This window comes from Oncorhynchus masou, chromosome 4, assembly GCF_036934945.1.
Source record: "Oncorhynchus masou masou isolate Uvic2021 chromosome 4, UVic_Omas_1.1, whole genome shotgun sequence".
NCBI classification, from domain to species: Eukaryota; Metazoa; Chordata; class Actinopteri; order Salmoniformes; family Salmonidae; genus Oncorhynchus; species Oncorhynchus masou.
Window position 1 is genome coordinate 2,259,224 of NC_088215.1, and position 17,802 is coordinate 2,277,025.

The 17,802-nt window shown below is 44.4% G+C and overlaps 1 protein-coding gene across 1 annotated transcript; it reads left to right on the forward strand.

Moving 5' to 3' along the window:
- Window positions 1-2,792: 2,792 nt before the first annotated feature.
- On the forward strand, window positions 2,793-17,452 carry LOC135521520 (zinc finger protein 501-like). The gene is made up of 2 exons (XM_064947307.1): window positions 2,793-3,348; window positions 14,749-17,452. The coding sequence occupies exons 1-2, from the start codon at window positions 3,033-3,035 to the stop codon at window positions 15,822-15,824; spliced, it is 1,392 nt and encodes a 463-aa protein (XP_064803379.1). The 5' UTR covers window positions 2,793-3,032; the 3' UTR covers window positions 15,825-17,452.
- The last annotated feature ends 350 nt before the right edge of the window (window positions 17,453-17,802 follow it).

Sequence of the window (17,802 nt, forward strand, 5' to 3'; positions counted from 1 at the left end):
GGAATGCTACCAAATACTAATAAAGTGTATGTAAACTTCTGACCCACTGGGAATCTGACGAAAGAAATAAAAGCTGAAATAAATCCTTCTCTCTACTATTATTCTGACATTTCAAATGCTTAAAATAAAGTGGTGATTCTAACTGCCCTAAAACAGGGAATTTTTTACTAGGATTAAATGTCAGGAATTGTGAAAACCTGAGTTTAAATGTATTTGGTTTAGGTGTATGTAAACTTGCGACTTGAACTGTATATACATCAAATCACAATTTATTTGTCACATACATTTGTTTAGGAGATGTTATTGCTGGTGTAGCGAAATGCTTGTGTTTCTAGCTCCACCAGTCCAGTAATATCTAACAAGTAATATCTAACAATACACACAATCTAAAGGAATGGAATTAAGAATATATAAAGAATAGACTAAGATACAGTAGAATAGAAGACAGTATATACATATGAGATGAGTAATGCATAGACTAAGATACAGTCGAATAGGATAGAATACAGTATATACATATGAGATGAGTAATGCATAGACTAAGATACAGTAGAATAGGATAGAATACAATATATACAGTGGGGCAAAAAAAGTATTTAGTCAGTCACCAATTGTGCAAGTTCTCCCACTTAAAAAGATGAGAGAGGCCTGTAATTTGCATCATAGGTACACTTAAACTATGACAGACAAAATTAGAAAAAAAAATCCAGAAAATCACATTGTAGAATTTTTAATGACTTTATTTGAAAATTATGGTGGAAAATAAGTATTTGGTCAACAACAAAAGTTTATCTCAATACTTTGTTATATATCCTTTGTTGGCAATGACAAAGGTGAAACGTTTTCTGTAAGTCTTCACAAGGTTTTCACACACTGTTGCTGGTATTTTGGCCCATTCCTCCATGCAGATCTCCTCTAGAGCAGTGATGTTTTGGGGCTGTTGCTGGGCAACACGGACTTTCAACTCCCTCCAAAGATTTTCTATGGGGTTGAGATCTGGAGACTGGCAAGGCCACTCCAGGACCTTGAAATGGTTCTTATGAAGAAGCCACTCCTTCGTTGCCCGGGCGGTGTGTTTGGGATCATTGTCATGCTGAAAGACCCAGCCACGTTTCATCTTCAATGCCCTAAACTGTATAGGTAATACTAATATATAATACCCTACACACTGTAGAAAATAATCAAACTAATACCCTACACCCTATAGCTAATACCTAATACCCTACACCCTATAGCTAACACTAAAACTAATACCCTACACCCTATTGCTAATACTAATACCATATAACTAATACTAATTCTAATACCATACACCCTATAGCTAATACTAATACCCTACACCCAATAGCTAATACTAATACCATGCACCTTATAGCTATTACGATACTAATACCATCAACCCAATAGCTTATACTAATACTAATACCCTACACCCTATAGCTAATACTAACAATAATACCCAACACCCAAAAGCTAATACTAATACCCTACATCCTCTGGCTAATACTAATATATAATATCCTACACACTATAGCAAATACCAAAACTATTACCGAACACCCGAAAGCTAATACCTAATACCCTACACCCTATTGCTAATACTAATACCATATCGCTAATATGAATACTAATACCATACACCCTATAGCTAAAACTAATACCATACTCCTAATAGCTAATACTATATTAATAACCTCCACCCTATAGATAAAACTAATACTAATACCCTTACACCCTATAGCTAATACTAATACTAATACCCAACATCCTATAGCTAATACTAATACTAATACTCGACACCCTATAGCTAATACTAATACCCTTCACCCTATAGCTAATACAAATACCCAACACCCTATAGCTAATACTAATACTAATACCCTACACCCTATTGCTAATACTAATACCATATAGCTAATATGAATACTAATACCATACACCCTATAGCTAAAACTAATACCCTACACCCAATAGCTAATACTAATACCATACACCTAATAGCTAATACTATATTAATACCCTACACCCAATAGCTAACACTAATACTAATACCCTACACCCTATAGCTAATACTAATATTAATACCCTTCACCCTATAGCTAATACTAATACCCTACAGCCTATAGCTAATACTAATACTAATACCCTACACCCTATAGCTAATACAAATACCCTACACCCTATAGCTAATACTAATACCCTACACCCTATAGCTAATACTAATACCCTTCACCCTATAGCTAATACTAATACTAATACCCTTCACCCTATAGCTAATACTAATACTAATACCCTACACCCTATAGCTAGTACTAATGCACTAGACTTTTTGACCACTGGCATTGGTTTTGGTTGGGATCAAAATGTCCCCAAAGGTTTTTCATTTGTTAAAAGTCCATTTTGATACAGAAACACTAAACCATGATTTAGATTTATTAAGAACAACTTGATTGACAAAGTCATGAAAAATTGGAAGAATTATATCAACCACATTTTGGCTATGATAAAAGATATGCCTTTGGGGTCAAAATGATCCATGTCAGAAGTATGGTTCAATGCAAATATGGAGTGGTGTGTAAAGTTGATTTTAAATTCTCACTCATTAAACACGAATCAATCAACACATGCTTCTCTTTGAACGACGTAATATAATATTAAGCTTATATGAAATAAATGAAAAATGAACGTTTGGTTCCTCAACTGCGTTGCCCACTCCAGTCAGCAGATGGCGATGTGCGTCTTTTAAGTTCAGGCGACGCTGCCAGTGTGACGTATTATCTAATGGACGGGACTTTCAACAACAACAGCGAGTCAGACACCTCGGTAGCGTTCTAGTAAAAATAGCTAACACATTCACGCTCTTTACACTGTTTTGTTATATATTAGTCGCTGTGTATTAATCACACTTCTGTTGTATGTACTTGTTTTGGGCCATTTAATTATATATTTACGTTGTTTGTCAGCTAGCTGGTTTGCTAAGTTAGCTTAGAACTAGGCTAGTCGCTAATGCTAACTAGCTAACATCCCCGACCATGAGTTCACTAAGCTACTCTCCTCCTGATAAAGAAGAGGTCTGCTGGACGGAGAAAGAAACCCTCGTCAAAGAGGAGGACGAAGAGGAGGCTGTTACAATACAAAAACAGGTAGAGGATGAGGCTGTTACCGTGAAAGAAGAAGAGAAAGACGTTTCAGTGAAAGAAGAGGAAGACGCGTTCAGAGTGAAAGAGGAAGAGGATGATACAGTAAAAGAAGAGAAAGAGGAGGATTCCGTTTTAGGAGTGAAAGAGGAGGGGGAGATGACTGTCACATTGGAGGAAGAAGAGGAGGTTGGATATCTGTTTAACACCAGTAAGTACCGTCTCTGCAATCATTGAACCAATATGCAGTAAAGGGGTTCTACACTTTAATGTTGTTCTGTAGGAATGGCTGAAGCTACACTGTAACGTGTACAACATCAAGAGTGGACCATCAACAAAACGTTAACAATTGATCAAATGTATCCTATGACAATGCCTGAAATACTGAAGTCCTCAATATCTCCTATTAGATTCGCCCAATATGTAGTCTTAAAGGGGCAATCAGCAGTTGTTACATCCATTTTGGGACTTATACATGAATGATATGTACCCATTGTTCTTTTGAAGAAATCCCATATAAATGACTTATGAGCTTAGTTCAACTGTCGTACCCCATCAGAACTCAAAATATAAGCTTTTATTTTACTACAATGTTTGTCAGTAAATATAAACAAACAATATCCTCAAAACATGGTTAATACTAGAATGACGATATCATGGATGGTTGCATTTCTCCAGCCCCATCCCTCAGCTTTTTACTAAAACAGGCAGGTAGTACGCTTTGTTATTGTTTCTACTGCTGATTGCTGCCCCCGTTACTCCTCAAGGTCCAAGGACTGTATGTTATTTTCAGACGTAGACTGGCTCTATATTCCATCTAAATGTGAATCGATTCTCAATTGCGATACGTTTCTAGAAACATAAATAGCTGTACTTTCATATCACATCAACATAAGTTCACACAATACTTAAATATCACATCAAAATAATTTTTACATTTACATTTACATTTAAGTCATTTAGCAGACGCTCTTATCCAGAGCGACTTACAAATTGGTGAATTCACCTTCTGACATCCAGTGGAACAGCCACTTTACAATAGTGCATCTAAATCATTAGGGGGGGGGGGGTGGTGAGAAGGATTACTTATCCTATCCTAGGTATTCCTTGAAGAGGTGGGGTTTCAGGTGTCTCCGGAAGGTGGTGATTGACTCCGCTGTCCTGGCGTCGTGAGGGAGTTTGTTCCACCATTGGGGGGCCAGAGCAGCGAACAGTTTTGACTGGGCTGAGCGGGAACTGTACTTCCTCAATGGTAGGGAGGCGAGCAGGCCAGAGGTGGATGAACGCAGTGTCCTTGTTTGGGTGTAGGGCCTGATCAGAGCCTGGAGGTACTGCGGTGCCGTTCCCCTCACAGCTCCGTAGGCAAGCACCATGGTCTTGTAGCGGATGCGAGCTTCAACTGGAAGCCAGTGGAGAGAGCGGAGGAGCGGGGTGACGTGAGAGAACTTGGGAAGGTTGAACACCAGACGGGCTGCGGCGTTCTGGATGAGTTGTAGGGGTTTAATGGCACAGGCAGGGAGCCCAGCCAACAGCGAGTTGCAGTAATCCAGACGGGAGATGACAAGTGCCTGGATTAGGACCTGCGCCGCTTCCTGTGTGAGGCAGGGTCGTACTCTGCGGATGTTGTAGAGCATGAACCTACAGGAACGGGCCACCGCCATGATGTTGGTTGAGAACGACAGGGTGTTGTCCAGGATCACGCCAAGGTTCTTAGCGCTCTGGGAGGAGGACACAATGGAGTTGTCAACCGTGATGGCGAGATCATGGAACGGGCAGTCCTTCCCCGGGAGGAAGAGCAGCTCCGTCTTGCCGAGGTTCAGCTTGAGGTGGTGATCCGTCATCCACACTGATATGTCTGCCAGACATGCAGAGATGCGATTCGCCACCTGGTCATCAGAAGGGGGAAAGGAGAAGATTAATTGTGTGTCGTCTGCATAGCAATGATAGGAGAGACCATGTGAGGTTATGACAGAGCCAAGTGACTTGGTGTATAGCGAGAATAGGAGAGGGCCTAGAACAGAGCCCTGGGGGACACCAGTGGTGAGAGCGCGTGGCAAGGAGACAGATTCTCGCCACGCCACCTGGTAGGAGCGACCTGTCAGGTAGGACGCAATCCAAGCGTGGGCCGCGCCGGAGATGCCCAACTCGGAGAGGGTGGAGAGGAGGATCTGATGGTTCACAGTATCGAAGGCAGCCGATAGGTCTAGAAGGATGAGAGCAGAGGAGAGAGAGTTAGCTTTAGCAGTGCGGAGCGCCTCCGTGATGCAGAGAAGAGCAGTCTCAGTTGAGTGACTAGTCTTGAAACCTGACTGATTTGGATCAAGAAGGTCATTCTGAGAGAGATAGCGGGAGAGCTGGCCAAGGACGGCACGTTCAAGAGTTTTGGAGAGAAAAGAAAGAAGGGATACTGGTCTGTAGTTGTTGACATCGGAGGGATCGAGTGTAGGTTTTTTCAGAAGGGGTGCAACTCTCGCTCTCTTGAAGACGGAAGGGACGTAGCCAGCGGTCAGGGATGAGTTGATGAGCGAGGTGAGGTAAGGGAGAAGGTCCCCGGAAATGGTCTGGAGGAGAGAGGAGGGGATAGGGTCGAGCGGGCAGGTTGTTGGGCGGCCGGCCGTCACAAGAAGCGAGATTTCATCTGGAGAGAGAGGGGAGAAAGAGGTCAGAGCACAGGGTAGGGCAGTGTGAGCAGAACCAGCGGTGTCGTTTGACTTAGCAAACGAGGATCGGATGTCGTCGACCTTCTTTTCAAAATGGTTGACGAAGTCATCTGCAGAGAGGGAGGAGGGGGGGGGGAGGAGGATTCAGGAGGGAGGAGAAGGTGGCAAAGAGCTTCCTAGGGTTAGAGGCAGATGCTTGGAATTTAGAGTGGTAGAAAGTGGCTTTAGCAGCAGAGACAGAGGAGGAAAATGTAGAGAGGAGGGAGTGAAAGGATGCCAGGTCCGCAGGGAGGCGAGTTTTCCTCCATTTCCGCTCGGCTGCCCGGAGCTCTGTTCTGTGAGCTCGCAATGAGTCATCGAGCCACGGAGCGGGAGGGGAGGACCGAGCCGGCCTGGAGGATAGGGGACATAGAGAGTCAAAGGATGCAGAAAGGGAAGAGAGGAGGGTTGAGGAGGCAGAGTCAGGAGAAAGGTTGGAGAAGGTATGAGCAGAGGGAAGAGATGATAGGATGGAAGAGGAAAGAGTAGCGGGGGAGAGAGAGCGAAGGTTGGGACGGCGCGATACCATCCGAGTAGGGGCAGTGTGGGAAGTGTTGGATGAGAGCGAGAGGGAAAAGGATACAAGGTAGTGGTCGGAGACTTGGAGGGGAGTTGCAGTGAGGTTAGTGGAAGAACAGCATCTAGTAAAGATGAGGTCGAGCGTATTGCCTGCCTTGTGAGTAGGGGGGAAGGTGAGAGGGTGAGGTCAAAAGAGGAGAGGAGTGGAAAGAAGGAGGCAGAGAGGAATGAGTCAAAGGTAGACGTGGGGAGGTTAAAGTCGCCCAGGACTGTGAGAGGTGAGCCGTCCTCAGGAAAGGAGCTTATCAAGGCATCAAGCTCATTGATGAACTCTCCGAGGAACCTGGAGGGCGATAAATGATAAGAATGTTAAGCTTGAAAGGGCTGGTAACTGTGACAGCATGGAATTCAAAGGAGGCGATAGATAGATGGGTAAGGGGAGAAGAGAGAGAATGACCACTTGGGAGAGATGAGGATCCCGGTGCCACCACCCCGCTGACCAGAAGCTCTCGGGGTGTGCGAGAACACGTGGGCGGACGAAGAGAGAGCAGTAGGAGTAGCAGTGTTATCTGTGGTGATCCATGTTTCCGTCAGTGCCAGGAAGTCGAGGACTGGAGGGAGGCATAGGCTGAGATGAACTCTGCCTTGTTGGCCGCAGATCGGCAGTTCCAGAGGCTACCGGAGACCAGGAACTCCACGTGGGTCGTGCGCGCTGGGACCACCAGACTAGGGTGGCCGCGGCCACGCGGTGTGGAGCGTTTGTATGGTCTGTGCAGAGAGGAGAGAACAGGGATAGATAGACACATAGTTAACAGGGTACAGAAGAGGCTACGCTAATGCAAAGGAGATTGGAATGACAAGTGGACTACACGTCTCGAATGTTCAGAAAGTTAAGCTTACGTAGCAAGAATCTTATTGACTAAAATGATTGAAATGATACAGTACTGCTGGAGTAGGCTAGCTGGTAGTGGCTGCGATGTTGACACTACACTAATCAAGTCGTTCCGTCGAGTGTAATAGTTTCTACAGTGCTGCTATTCGGGGCTAGCTGGCTAGCTAGCAAGGTTGATTGCGTTCCGTTACTTTAAAAGAACGACAATAGCTGGCTGGCTAACCTAGAAAATCGCTCTAGGCTACACAATTGTCTTAGGACGGCTATGTATGTAGCTAGCTAGCTACGATCAAACAAAACAAACCGTTGTACTGTAATAGTTACTACAGTGCTGCTATTCGGGGGCTAGCTGGCTAGCTACGTTAGAAGAACGACAATAGCTGGCCAGCTAACCTAGAAAATCGCTCTAGGCTACACAATTGTCTTAGATACAAAGACGGCTATGTAGCTAGCTAGCTACGATCAAACAAAACAAACCGTTGTACTGTAATAGTTACTACAGTGCTGCTATTCGGGGGCTAGCTGGCCAGCTACGTTAGAAGAACGACAATAGCTGGCCAGCTAACCTAGAAAATCGCTCTAGACTACACAATTGTCTTAGATACAAAGACGGCTATGTAGCTGGCTAGCTACGATCAAACAAACGTTAAGGACGACAAATAGCTGGCTAGCTAACCTCGGTAAATTAAGATAATCACTCTAAGTCTACACACTCTAAACTGCACAATTATCTTGGATACGAAGACAACTATGTAGCTAGCTGACACTACGCTAATCGAGTCGTTCAGTAGAGTGTAATAGTTTCTACAGTGCTAGTGGACAGTGGATGTTAGCTAGCTGCTTAGCTAGCTGCTGGGCAGATACGTTAGGACGACGAAATACGATAATTATGCAATTGTCGTTGATACAAAGACGGCTATGTAGCTGGCTAAGAAGAAATTGCTAAGATTAGACAAATCAAACCGTTGTACTATAACGAAATGTAATGAAAAGTTATACTACCTGCGGACCGAAGTGTAGATGCGACCGCTCGCTCCAACCGGAACCGGAAACCACGCATCAAATTACACTCACTTATTGTTTCGTTAGCTAGCGTACCTACCCTTAATGCTCCAAAAAAAAAAAAAAAAAAAAAAAATTTCAAATAATACTTTCATATAATATCAAAATAGGTAACCAGTCGCGATGGTAAACCAAATTGCATTCTCGTCATTTCTCCTTCCTTCAGGCTTCTTTTTCTTCTTTGGACTTTATATGGCGGTTGGCAACCAACTTTAAGGTGCATTACCAACATCAACTGGACTGGAGTATGGACCCCAGTTCATCTTTCAATCACCCATGTGGGTATATACTAAGACAGTCATGAAGAGGGCACAACAAAACCTTTTCCCCCTCAGGAGTCTGAAAAGATTTGGCATGGGTCCCCAGATCCTCGAAAGGTAATGCAGCTGCACCATCGAGAGCATCCTGACCGGTTGCCTCATCGCCTGGAATGGCAACTGCTCGGCATCTGACCATAAGGCGCTACAGAGGGTAGTGCGAACGGCCCAATACATCACTGTGGCCAAGGTTCCTGCCATCCAGGACCTATATAATAGGCAGTGTCAGAGGAAAGCCCACAAAATTGTCAGAGACTCCAGTCACCCAAGTCATAGACTGTACCCCCGCACACTGACTCGGTACCGGTGCTCCCTGTATATAGCCTCATTATTGTTATTCTCATTCTGTTACTTTTTATTATTACTTTTTATTTTAGTCTACTTGGTAAACGTTTTCTTCTTCTTGAACTGCACTGTTGGTTAAGGGCTTGTAATTAAAGCATTTCTTGGTTAAGTTGTTGTCTTGACGGATTTGTAAAAAAATGGTTTGTCATAAAAAAAATAAAAAAATAAAAAAAAATATATATATATATATATCCAAGATGGCGTAGCAGTCAGACGTCTTGTCGTGTCCCTTGTATATATCGGGGTTTTTTCACATTTTTCTTCGCACATCTTTTAAAACATTTTGCTAAACCGCAACTTCTAAATACTCTCCTGCAACCCGCCTCACCCAATGTAGCGCGGATCAGCTTTTTTTTCTAAAGTATTTATATCTACTTCAGATCCGGAACCCCTCAACCGAAGCTAGCCAGCTAACTACCAGCTATCAGTCAGCAAACCATTGCTAGCGGTCTTCAGCTAACCGGTCATCAGCTAACCTTTAGCGCGGAAAGCTCTTGCCAGTTCGAACAACGTGACTCTAACTAGAGCATAACGGACCTATTATTATTTTTATCCCTGGATTCGCACCGCAAATGGAACATTTTCAGCTGGATCTTCACAACTAGCTAACTGCAACCCCGGATGATTATTCCTGGCTAGCGTTTCCATCCATTTAGCTTGAAGCGAGCCCGGCCAGAGCTCCTGTGCTACCACCGAAGCATACTCCTGGGCTACAATATCCACGACCGGTCTATCGATGTCACCGCATGAAGAGGCATAAACAGACTCACCCCATCGCGACATCCCCCAAAGGCTAACTTTCTAGCCCTTGCTATCTCATTGCTTGCTAATTCGGCCTGCTAACTGCTAGCTTGTTTAGCCCCGGTCCGCTAACTGCTACCTTGTTCAGCCCCGGCCTACTAACTGTTAGCTTGTTAGCACAGGCCTGCTAACCGTCTGAATCGCCACGTCCCAACCACTCACCGGACCCATATTCACTTTCAATCTCTTTTCGATTTTTAATTCGATTATACCTTCCGGTAACCTGCCTCACCCAATGTGATACGGAATCGCTATTATTTTTAATTTTTAGAACACATTCAAGAACCTCCAGAAGCCAACTAGCTACAAGCTATTTAGTCATTGTTAGCCACCGCTAACGGCCTTCTGCACAGCCAGCCAGTTTTCTTAACCTGGATAATACTCGCCAGTCTAGCTTCCCTGCTCCACCCACTGCTGCCCCCTGGACACTGATCACTTGGCTACAGAGCTCATGCATGCTGGACTGTCCATTAATCACGGTACTCCATTCTGCTTGTTTATGTTTTATCTGTCGGCCCTAAGCACTCAGGCTCTGTGTGTACTTAATCCTACCCTCCCTGCCTCGTCAACGCCATTTTACCTGCTGTTGTTGTGCTAGCTCATTAGCTGTTGTTGTCTCACCTACTGTTTTAGCTACTGTTTTAGCTAGCTCTCCCAATTCAACACCTGTGATTACTGTATGCCTCGCTGTATGTCTCTCTCAAATGTCAATATGCCTTGTATACTGTTGTTCAGGTTAGTTATCATTGTTTTAGTTTACAATGGAGCCCCTAGTTCCACTCTTCATACCCCTGATACCTCCTTTGTCCCACCTCCCACACATGCGGTGACCTCACCCATTACAACCAGCATGTCCAGAGATACAACCTCTCTCATCATCACCCAGTGCCTGGGCTTACCTCCGCTGTACCCGCACCCCACCATACCCCTGTCTGCGCATTATGCCCTGAATATATTCTACCATGCCCAGAAATCTGCTCCTTTTATTCTCTGCCCCCAACGCTCTAGGCGACCAGTTTTGATAGCCTCTAGCCGCACCCTCATACTACTACTCCTCTGTTCCGCGGGTGATGTGGAGGTAAACCCAGGCCCTGCATGTCCCCAGGCACCCTCATTTGTTGACTTCTGTGATCGAAAAAGCCTTGGTTTCATGCATGTCAACATCAGACGCCTCCTCCCTAAGTTTGTTTTACTCACTGCTTTAGCACACTCTGCTAACCCTGATGTCCTTGCCGTGTCTGAATCCTGGCTCAGGAAGGCCACCAAAAATTCAGAGATTTCCATACCCAACTATAACATTTTCCGTCAAGATAGAACTGCCAAAGGGGAGGAGTTGCAGTCTACTGCAGAGATAGCCTGCAAAGTAATGTCATACTTTCCAGGTCCATACCCAAACAGTTCGAACTACTAATTTTGAAAATTACTCTCTCCAGAAATAAGTCTCTCAATGTTGCCGCCAACTACCGACCCCCCTCAGCTCCCAGCTGTGCCCTGGACACCATTTGTGAATTGATCGCCCCCCCATCGAGCTTCAGAGTTTGTTCTGTTAGGTGACCTAAACTGGGATATGCTTAACACCCCGGCAGTCCTACAATCTAAGCTAGATGCCCTCAATCTAACACAAATCATCAAGGAACCCACCAGGTACAACCCTAAATCTGTAAACAAGGGCACCCTCATAGACGTCATCCTGACCAACTGGCCCTCCAAAATACACCTCCGCTGTCTTCAACCAGGATCTCAGCGATCATTGCCTGTATCCGCTACGGAGCCGCAGTCAAACGACCACCCTTCATCACTGTCAAACGCTCCCTAAAATACTTCTGTGAGCAGGCCTTTCTACTCGACCTGGCCCGGGTATCCTGGAAGGACATTGACCTCATCCCGTCAGTTGATGATGCCTGGTCATTCTTTAAAAGTAACTTCCTCACCATTTTAGATAAGCATGCTCCGTTCAAAATATGCAGAACTAAGAACAGATATAGCCCTTGGTTCACTCCAGACCTGACTGCCCTCGACCAGCACAAAAACATCTTGTGGCGGACTGCAATAGCATCAAATAGTCCCCGCGATATGCAACTGTTCAGGGAAGTCAGGAACCAATACAGACAGTCAGTCAGGAAAGCTAAGGCCAGCTTCTTCAGGCAGAAATTTGCATCCTGTAGCTCCAACTCCAAAACGTTCTGGGACACTGTGAAGTCCATGGAAAAAAGAGCACCTCCTCCCAGCTGCCCACTGCACTGAGGCTAGGTAACACGGTCACCACCGATAAATCCATGATTATCGAAAACTTCAACAAGCAGTTCTCAACGGCTGGCCATGCCTTCCGCCTGGCTACTCCAACCTCGGCCAACAGCTCCCCCCCCCCGCAGCTACTCGCCCAAGCCTCTCCAGGTTCTCCTTTACCCAAATCCAGATAGCAGATGTTCTGAAAGAGCTGCAAAACCTGGACCCGTACAAATCAGCTGGGCTTGACAATCTGGACCCTCTATTTCTGAAACTATCCGCCGCCATTGTCGCAACCCCTATTACCAGCCTGTTCAACCTCTCTTTCATATCGTCTGAGATCCCCAAGGATTGGAAAGCTGCCGCAGTCATCCCCCTCTTCAAAGGGGGAGACACCCTGGACCCAAACTGCTACAGACCTATATCCATCCTGCCCTGCCTATCTAAGGTCTTCGAAAGCCAAGTCAACAAACAGCTCACTGACCATCTCGAATCCCACCGTACCTTCTCCGCTGTGCAATCTGGTTTCCGAGCCGGTCACGGGTGCACCTCAGCCACGCTCAAGGTACTAAACGATATCATAACCGCCATCGATAAAAGACAGTACTGTGCAGCCGTCTTCATCGACCTTGCCAAGGCTTTCGACTCTGTCAATCACCATATTCTTATCGGCAGACTCAGTAGCCTCGGTTTTTCTGATGACTGCCTTGCCTGGTTCACAAACTACTTTGCAGACAGAGTTCAGTGTGTCAAATCGGAGGGCATGCTGTCCGGTCCTCTGGCAGTCTCTGTGGGGGTGCCACAGGGTTCAATTCTCGGGCCGACTATTTTCTCTGTATATATCAATGATGTTGCTCTTGCTGCGGGCGATTCCCTGATCCACCTCTACGCAGACGACACCATTCTTTATACTTCCGGCCCGTCCTTGGACCCTGTGCTATCTACCCTCCAAACGAGCTTCAATGCCATACAACACTCCTTCCGTGGCCTCCAACTGCTCTTAAACGCAAGTAAAACCAAATGCATGCTTTTAAACCGTTCGCTTCCTGCACCCGCACGCCTGACTAGCATCACCACCCTGGATGGTTCCGCCTTGAATATGTGGACATCTATAAGTACCTAGGTGTCTGGCTAGACTGTAAACTCTCCTTCCAGACTCATATCAAACATCTCCAATCAAAAATCAAATCTCGAGTCGGCTTTCTATTCCTCAACAAAGCCTCCTTCACTCACGCCGCCAAACTTACCCTAGTAAAACTGACTATCCTACCGATCCTCGACTTCGGCGATGTCATCTACAAAATTGCTTCCAACACTCTACTCAGCAAACTGGATGCAGTTTATCACAGTGCCATCCGTTTTGTCACTAAAGCACCTTATACCACCCACCACTGCGACCTGTATGCTCTCAAACCCACTGGCTCCAGGTCATCTATACATTTTTGCTAGGTTAAGCTCCGCCTTAACTCAGCTCACTAGCAACACCCACCCGTAGCACGCGCTCCAGCAGGTATATCTCACTGGACTATTCGATGCTATTGCAGTCCGCCACAGGATGTTTTTGTGCTGGTCGAGGGCAGTCAGGTCTGGAGTGAACCAAGGGCTGTATCTGTTCTTAGTTCTGCATTTTTTGAATGGAGCATGCTTATCTAAGATGGTGAGGAAGTTACTTTTAAAGAATGACCAGGCATTCTCAACTGACGGGATGTGGTCAATATCCTTCCAGGGTACCCGGGCCAGGTCGATTAGAAAGGCCTGCTCGCAGAAGTGTTTTAGGGAGCGTTTGACAGTGATGAGGGGTGGTCGTTTGACTGCGGACCCGTAGCTGATACAGGAAATGAGGCAGTGATCGCTGAGATCCTGGTTGAAGACAGTGGAGGTGTATTTGGAGGGCCAGTTGGTCAGGATAACGTCTATGAGGGTGCCCTTGTTTACAGATTTAGGGTTGTACCTGGTGGGTACCTTGATGATTTGTGTGAGATTGAGGGCATCTGGCTTAGACTGTAGGACTGCCAGGGTGTTAAGCATATCCCAGTTTACGTCACCTAACAGAACAAACTCTGAAGCTAGATGGGGGGCGATCAATTCACAAATGGTGTCCAGGGCACAGCTAGGAGCTGAGGGGGGTCGGTAGGAGGCAGCAACTTATTTCTGGAGAGAGTAATTTTTAAAATTAGTAGTTCGAACTGTTTGGGTATGGACCTGAAAAGTATGACATTACTTTGCAGGCTATCTCTGCAGTAGACTGCAACTCCCCCCCCCCCCCCTTTGGCAGTTCTATCTTGATGGAAAATGTTATAGTTGGGTATGGAAATCTCTGAATTTTTGGTGGCCTTCCAAAGCCAGGATTCAGACACGGCAAGGACATCAGGGTTGGCAGAGTGTGCTCAAGCAGTGAGTAAAACAAACTTCGGGATGAGGCTTCTGATGTTTACATGCTTGAAACCAAGGCTTTTTCGATCACAGAAGTCAACAAATGAGGGTGCCTGGGGACATGCAGGGCCTGGGTTTACCTCTAGCACACTGCTTCAAGTTTCAACAACACGAATAACTTATTTCTAGCCTACAATCATCGATGTCACTACTAATGTGAAAACAAGACCAAATTTGACTTCTTGCTTATTTTAAGACAATTGTCAAATACTTTTTACATTCATTACAGACTGTCTACGCTATTGGCCATACACTTTACAATGGATTTCCGCTGTTGTGGGCCTCTAATCATCTGTCTGACTTTGTTGTTCACACAGGAGATAGAACTGACTACCATGGGTCCTCTGAGGAGCCTCAACAACCTCATGATGCTGACAAGGCAGAGAAGAGTCTCTCCACATCAGAACACCTCAAGAAACACGAGCAGGGATCCACAGGGAATAGATCTCACTCCTGCTCGGACTGTGGGAAGAGATTCACCTCCTCAGCAGGCATTAAAATTCATCAGAGAATCCACACAGGAGAGAAACCTTTTACCTGTACTCAATGTGGGAAGAGTTTTACAACATCTGGCCATCTGACTCTACACCAGAGAACACACACAGGAGAGAAACCTTATAGCTGTGGTCAATGTGGGAAGAGTTTTTCCTCATCGAGCAGTCTCACTCAACACCAGAGAATACATACAGGAGAAAAACCTTATAGCTGCGTTCAATGTGGGAAGAGTTTTGGTCAATCTGGCGATCTGACAGTCCACCAGAGAATACATACAGGACAGAAACCTTATAGCTGTGATCAATGTGCCAAGAGTTTTGTTGGATCTGGTCTGCTGACATTACACCAGAGAACACACACAGGAGAGAAACCTTATAGCTGTAATCAATGTGAGAAGAGTTTTAATACATCTGGCCATCTTGTTGTACACCAAAGAACACACACGGGAGAGAAACCTTACAGCTGTGATCAATGTGGGAAGAGTTTTACTCAGCTAAGCAACCTGATATCACACCAGAGAACACACACGGGAGATAAATCTTATAGCTGTGATCAATGTGGGAAGAGTTTTACTCAGCCAAGCAACCTGACACGACACCAGAGAACACACACGGGAGAGAAACCGTATAGCTGTGATCAATGTGGGAAGTTTTTTTTTACATCTAGCCATCTGAAGATACACCAGAGAACACACACAGGAGAGAAACCGTATAGCTGTGATCAATGTGGGAAGAGTTTTGTTACTTCTGGCCAGCTGACTTTACACCAGAGAACACACACGGGAGAGAAACCTTATAGCTGTGATCAATGTGGGAAGAGTTTTACTACATCTAGCAATCTGACTATACACCAGAGAACACACACAGGAGTTAAAGGTTATAGCTGTGACCAGAGATAATCTGATTTAAGATATCTGATCAAATATTAGAAAATACATACATGAAGGAGTTGTTTCATGATTTCAATGAATTAATGTCACAATTTAGAACGTTTTTTACATTGTAGAAGGAGTATTTTAATGATGTCACAATGTAGAACCCTAAACGTTTTCCCCCTTTTCTATTGATTTCAGCATGATATGGATATTGGCCCCAGGGGAAATTCTAGGCTCTGAATTGAGAGAGTATTATTTATATGATTTAACAAAAATTGACTAACAAAAAAAGAACTGTGTTACACATACCACGTTGGTGACCCACTGGAATCAAAATGCAACACTTCAAAATGTAGCTAATGTTTTCTACAAATTGTCCTCTAACCAGTGATGTACACATTATTCCCAGATTCTGTGTGGTTTTTGAGCTGTTAGTTTTAACAGGACGTGCAACCTCATCTCTCTCCTCTCGCATAATTGATTTCAACATGATATCGATGAGTTATGACAAATAAGTGTTGTGTTCCTTTGTTTAGCGACCCCTACATTTAAATGCATCACTCCAAAATGTAGCTGACTGTCTTCTGCAGGTTGTCCTCTAACCAGTGAGGTAAAAGATATATCCCATTTCCATGTTTTTTTGTTGTTGTGTTAGTTTCAACAGCACGTACAACCTGATTTCCCCCCTAATCCATAACAGTGATTTATTACTACTTGTCAAACCAACAGCGTTTTTGGTGCTTGTGCAGTTAAGGAGCTTGTTTAAATAAATACAAGAAATATGATTATTGTGGCAATGTTTGTGTAAATAGCACATGTTATGTTTAGGTTTTCAATTTATCCCAAACTGTTTCTGCATATTGGTTATTGATTTGGACACGTTAAAACTGTGTTTTGACAGTGGCCTATCCCATCTAGCAAAATGTCATTGAAAAGACGTTGAAAATATGACTATGCAACCAAATATTTAATATTTACATGTCATGTAACATTTAGTAGTGATATTTATTCATGCAACCAACTGACAATTTTTTGGGTACAATTATATTGACATTGTTGCCCTGCTTTTAGAATATCCGGGTTATTTCTCACATGTGCCAAACCAAATGTACTCGAGCATGACATTGGGGACTGGGCCCCGATCCAACAACATGCCTATCGAGTGAACCCTGAAAAAAAAAGAGAAGCTCCGCAGTGAGGTGGAATGTTACTACGGATAATGCAGGAGTTTCCTCTTGAAATCAGACATGTCTGTGGTAAGGACAACTTGGTTTCTGGTTGTCTCAAGGGTGGGCAGTCAAAAAGCTTTGTGTTTAGCCAGGGAGTTGCCATGGATTACAATTTATTTTGACTGCACGTTTTTCCGTATTTGGAGATTATTTTTGTTTGGGCTCGTTCCGAGGGGACGAGAGTTCTAGACACTGAGTTTTTCACAAAATTAAGATTGTAGAAAAATATATATATTTAGAAATGTGTTTTTTTCCTGTTTTTAATTGTTGACTGTCAGTGGACACCATGTTTATATTGGTGAAGGTAAAGCATTGTAGTTGATTTATAATGTGAAATGCAAGTTGTTTTCTGTTGGTGGTGAGCAAACTTGTCCAACAAAAACATAGGATATTTTTGTTGTCTTAATAAAGGGGAAGGTGTTACAGGCTTTGGTTTTTCCATTTATGTTTTGAGGTTGGACTTTAGCTCGTGAGCCCGAAAAGTTCGTTAGCACGAAGGACGCACTGATTGGCGTCACCTCGTTAGTATGTGTTACACCTGTGCTGGCTTGTCCATCTCGTTAGTGGGAAGGTGTTTCACCTGAGCTGGTCCAGGTTCTATTTAAGAGTGTCTGGCCCAGTGCTTCAGTTGTCTTGATAGATGTGGAGAGTCAACACATTTAGTTGCGCTACCTTTTTGGTTTGCTTCCTGTCTTTAAGTTTGTTAGTATAGTTTTTCTTTTGCTTTCCTATTCCTGGGCAGATTTAATGGGTCTCATTGTGGGTGTCTTTTA

Excerpts from the sequence above, each read along its gene's own strand:
- LOC135521520 (XM_064947307.1), top strand. The coding sequence starts at position 3,033 with ATGAGTTCACTAAGCTACTCTCCTCCTGATAAAGAAGAGGTCTGCTGG. Across the intron at positions 3,349-14,748 it reads TGGATATCTGTTTAACACCA|GAGATAGAACTGACTACCAT; the intron begins GTAAGTACCGTC and ends TTGTTCACACAG.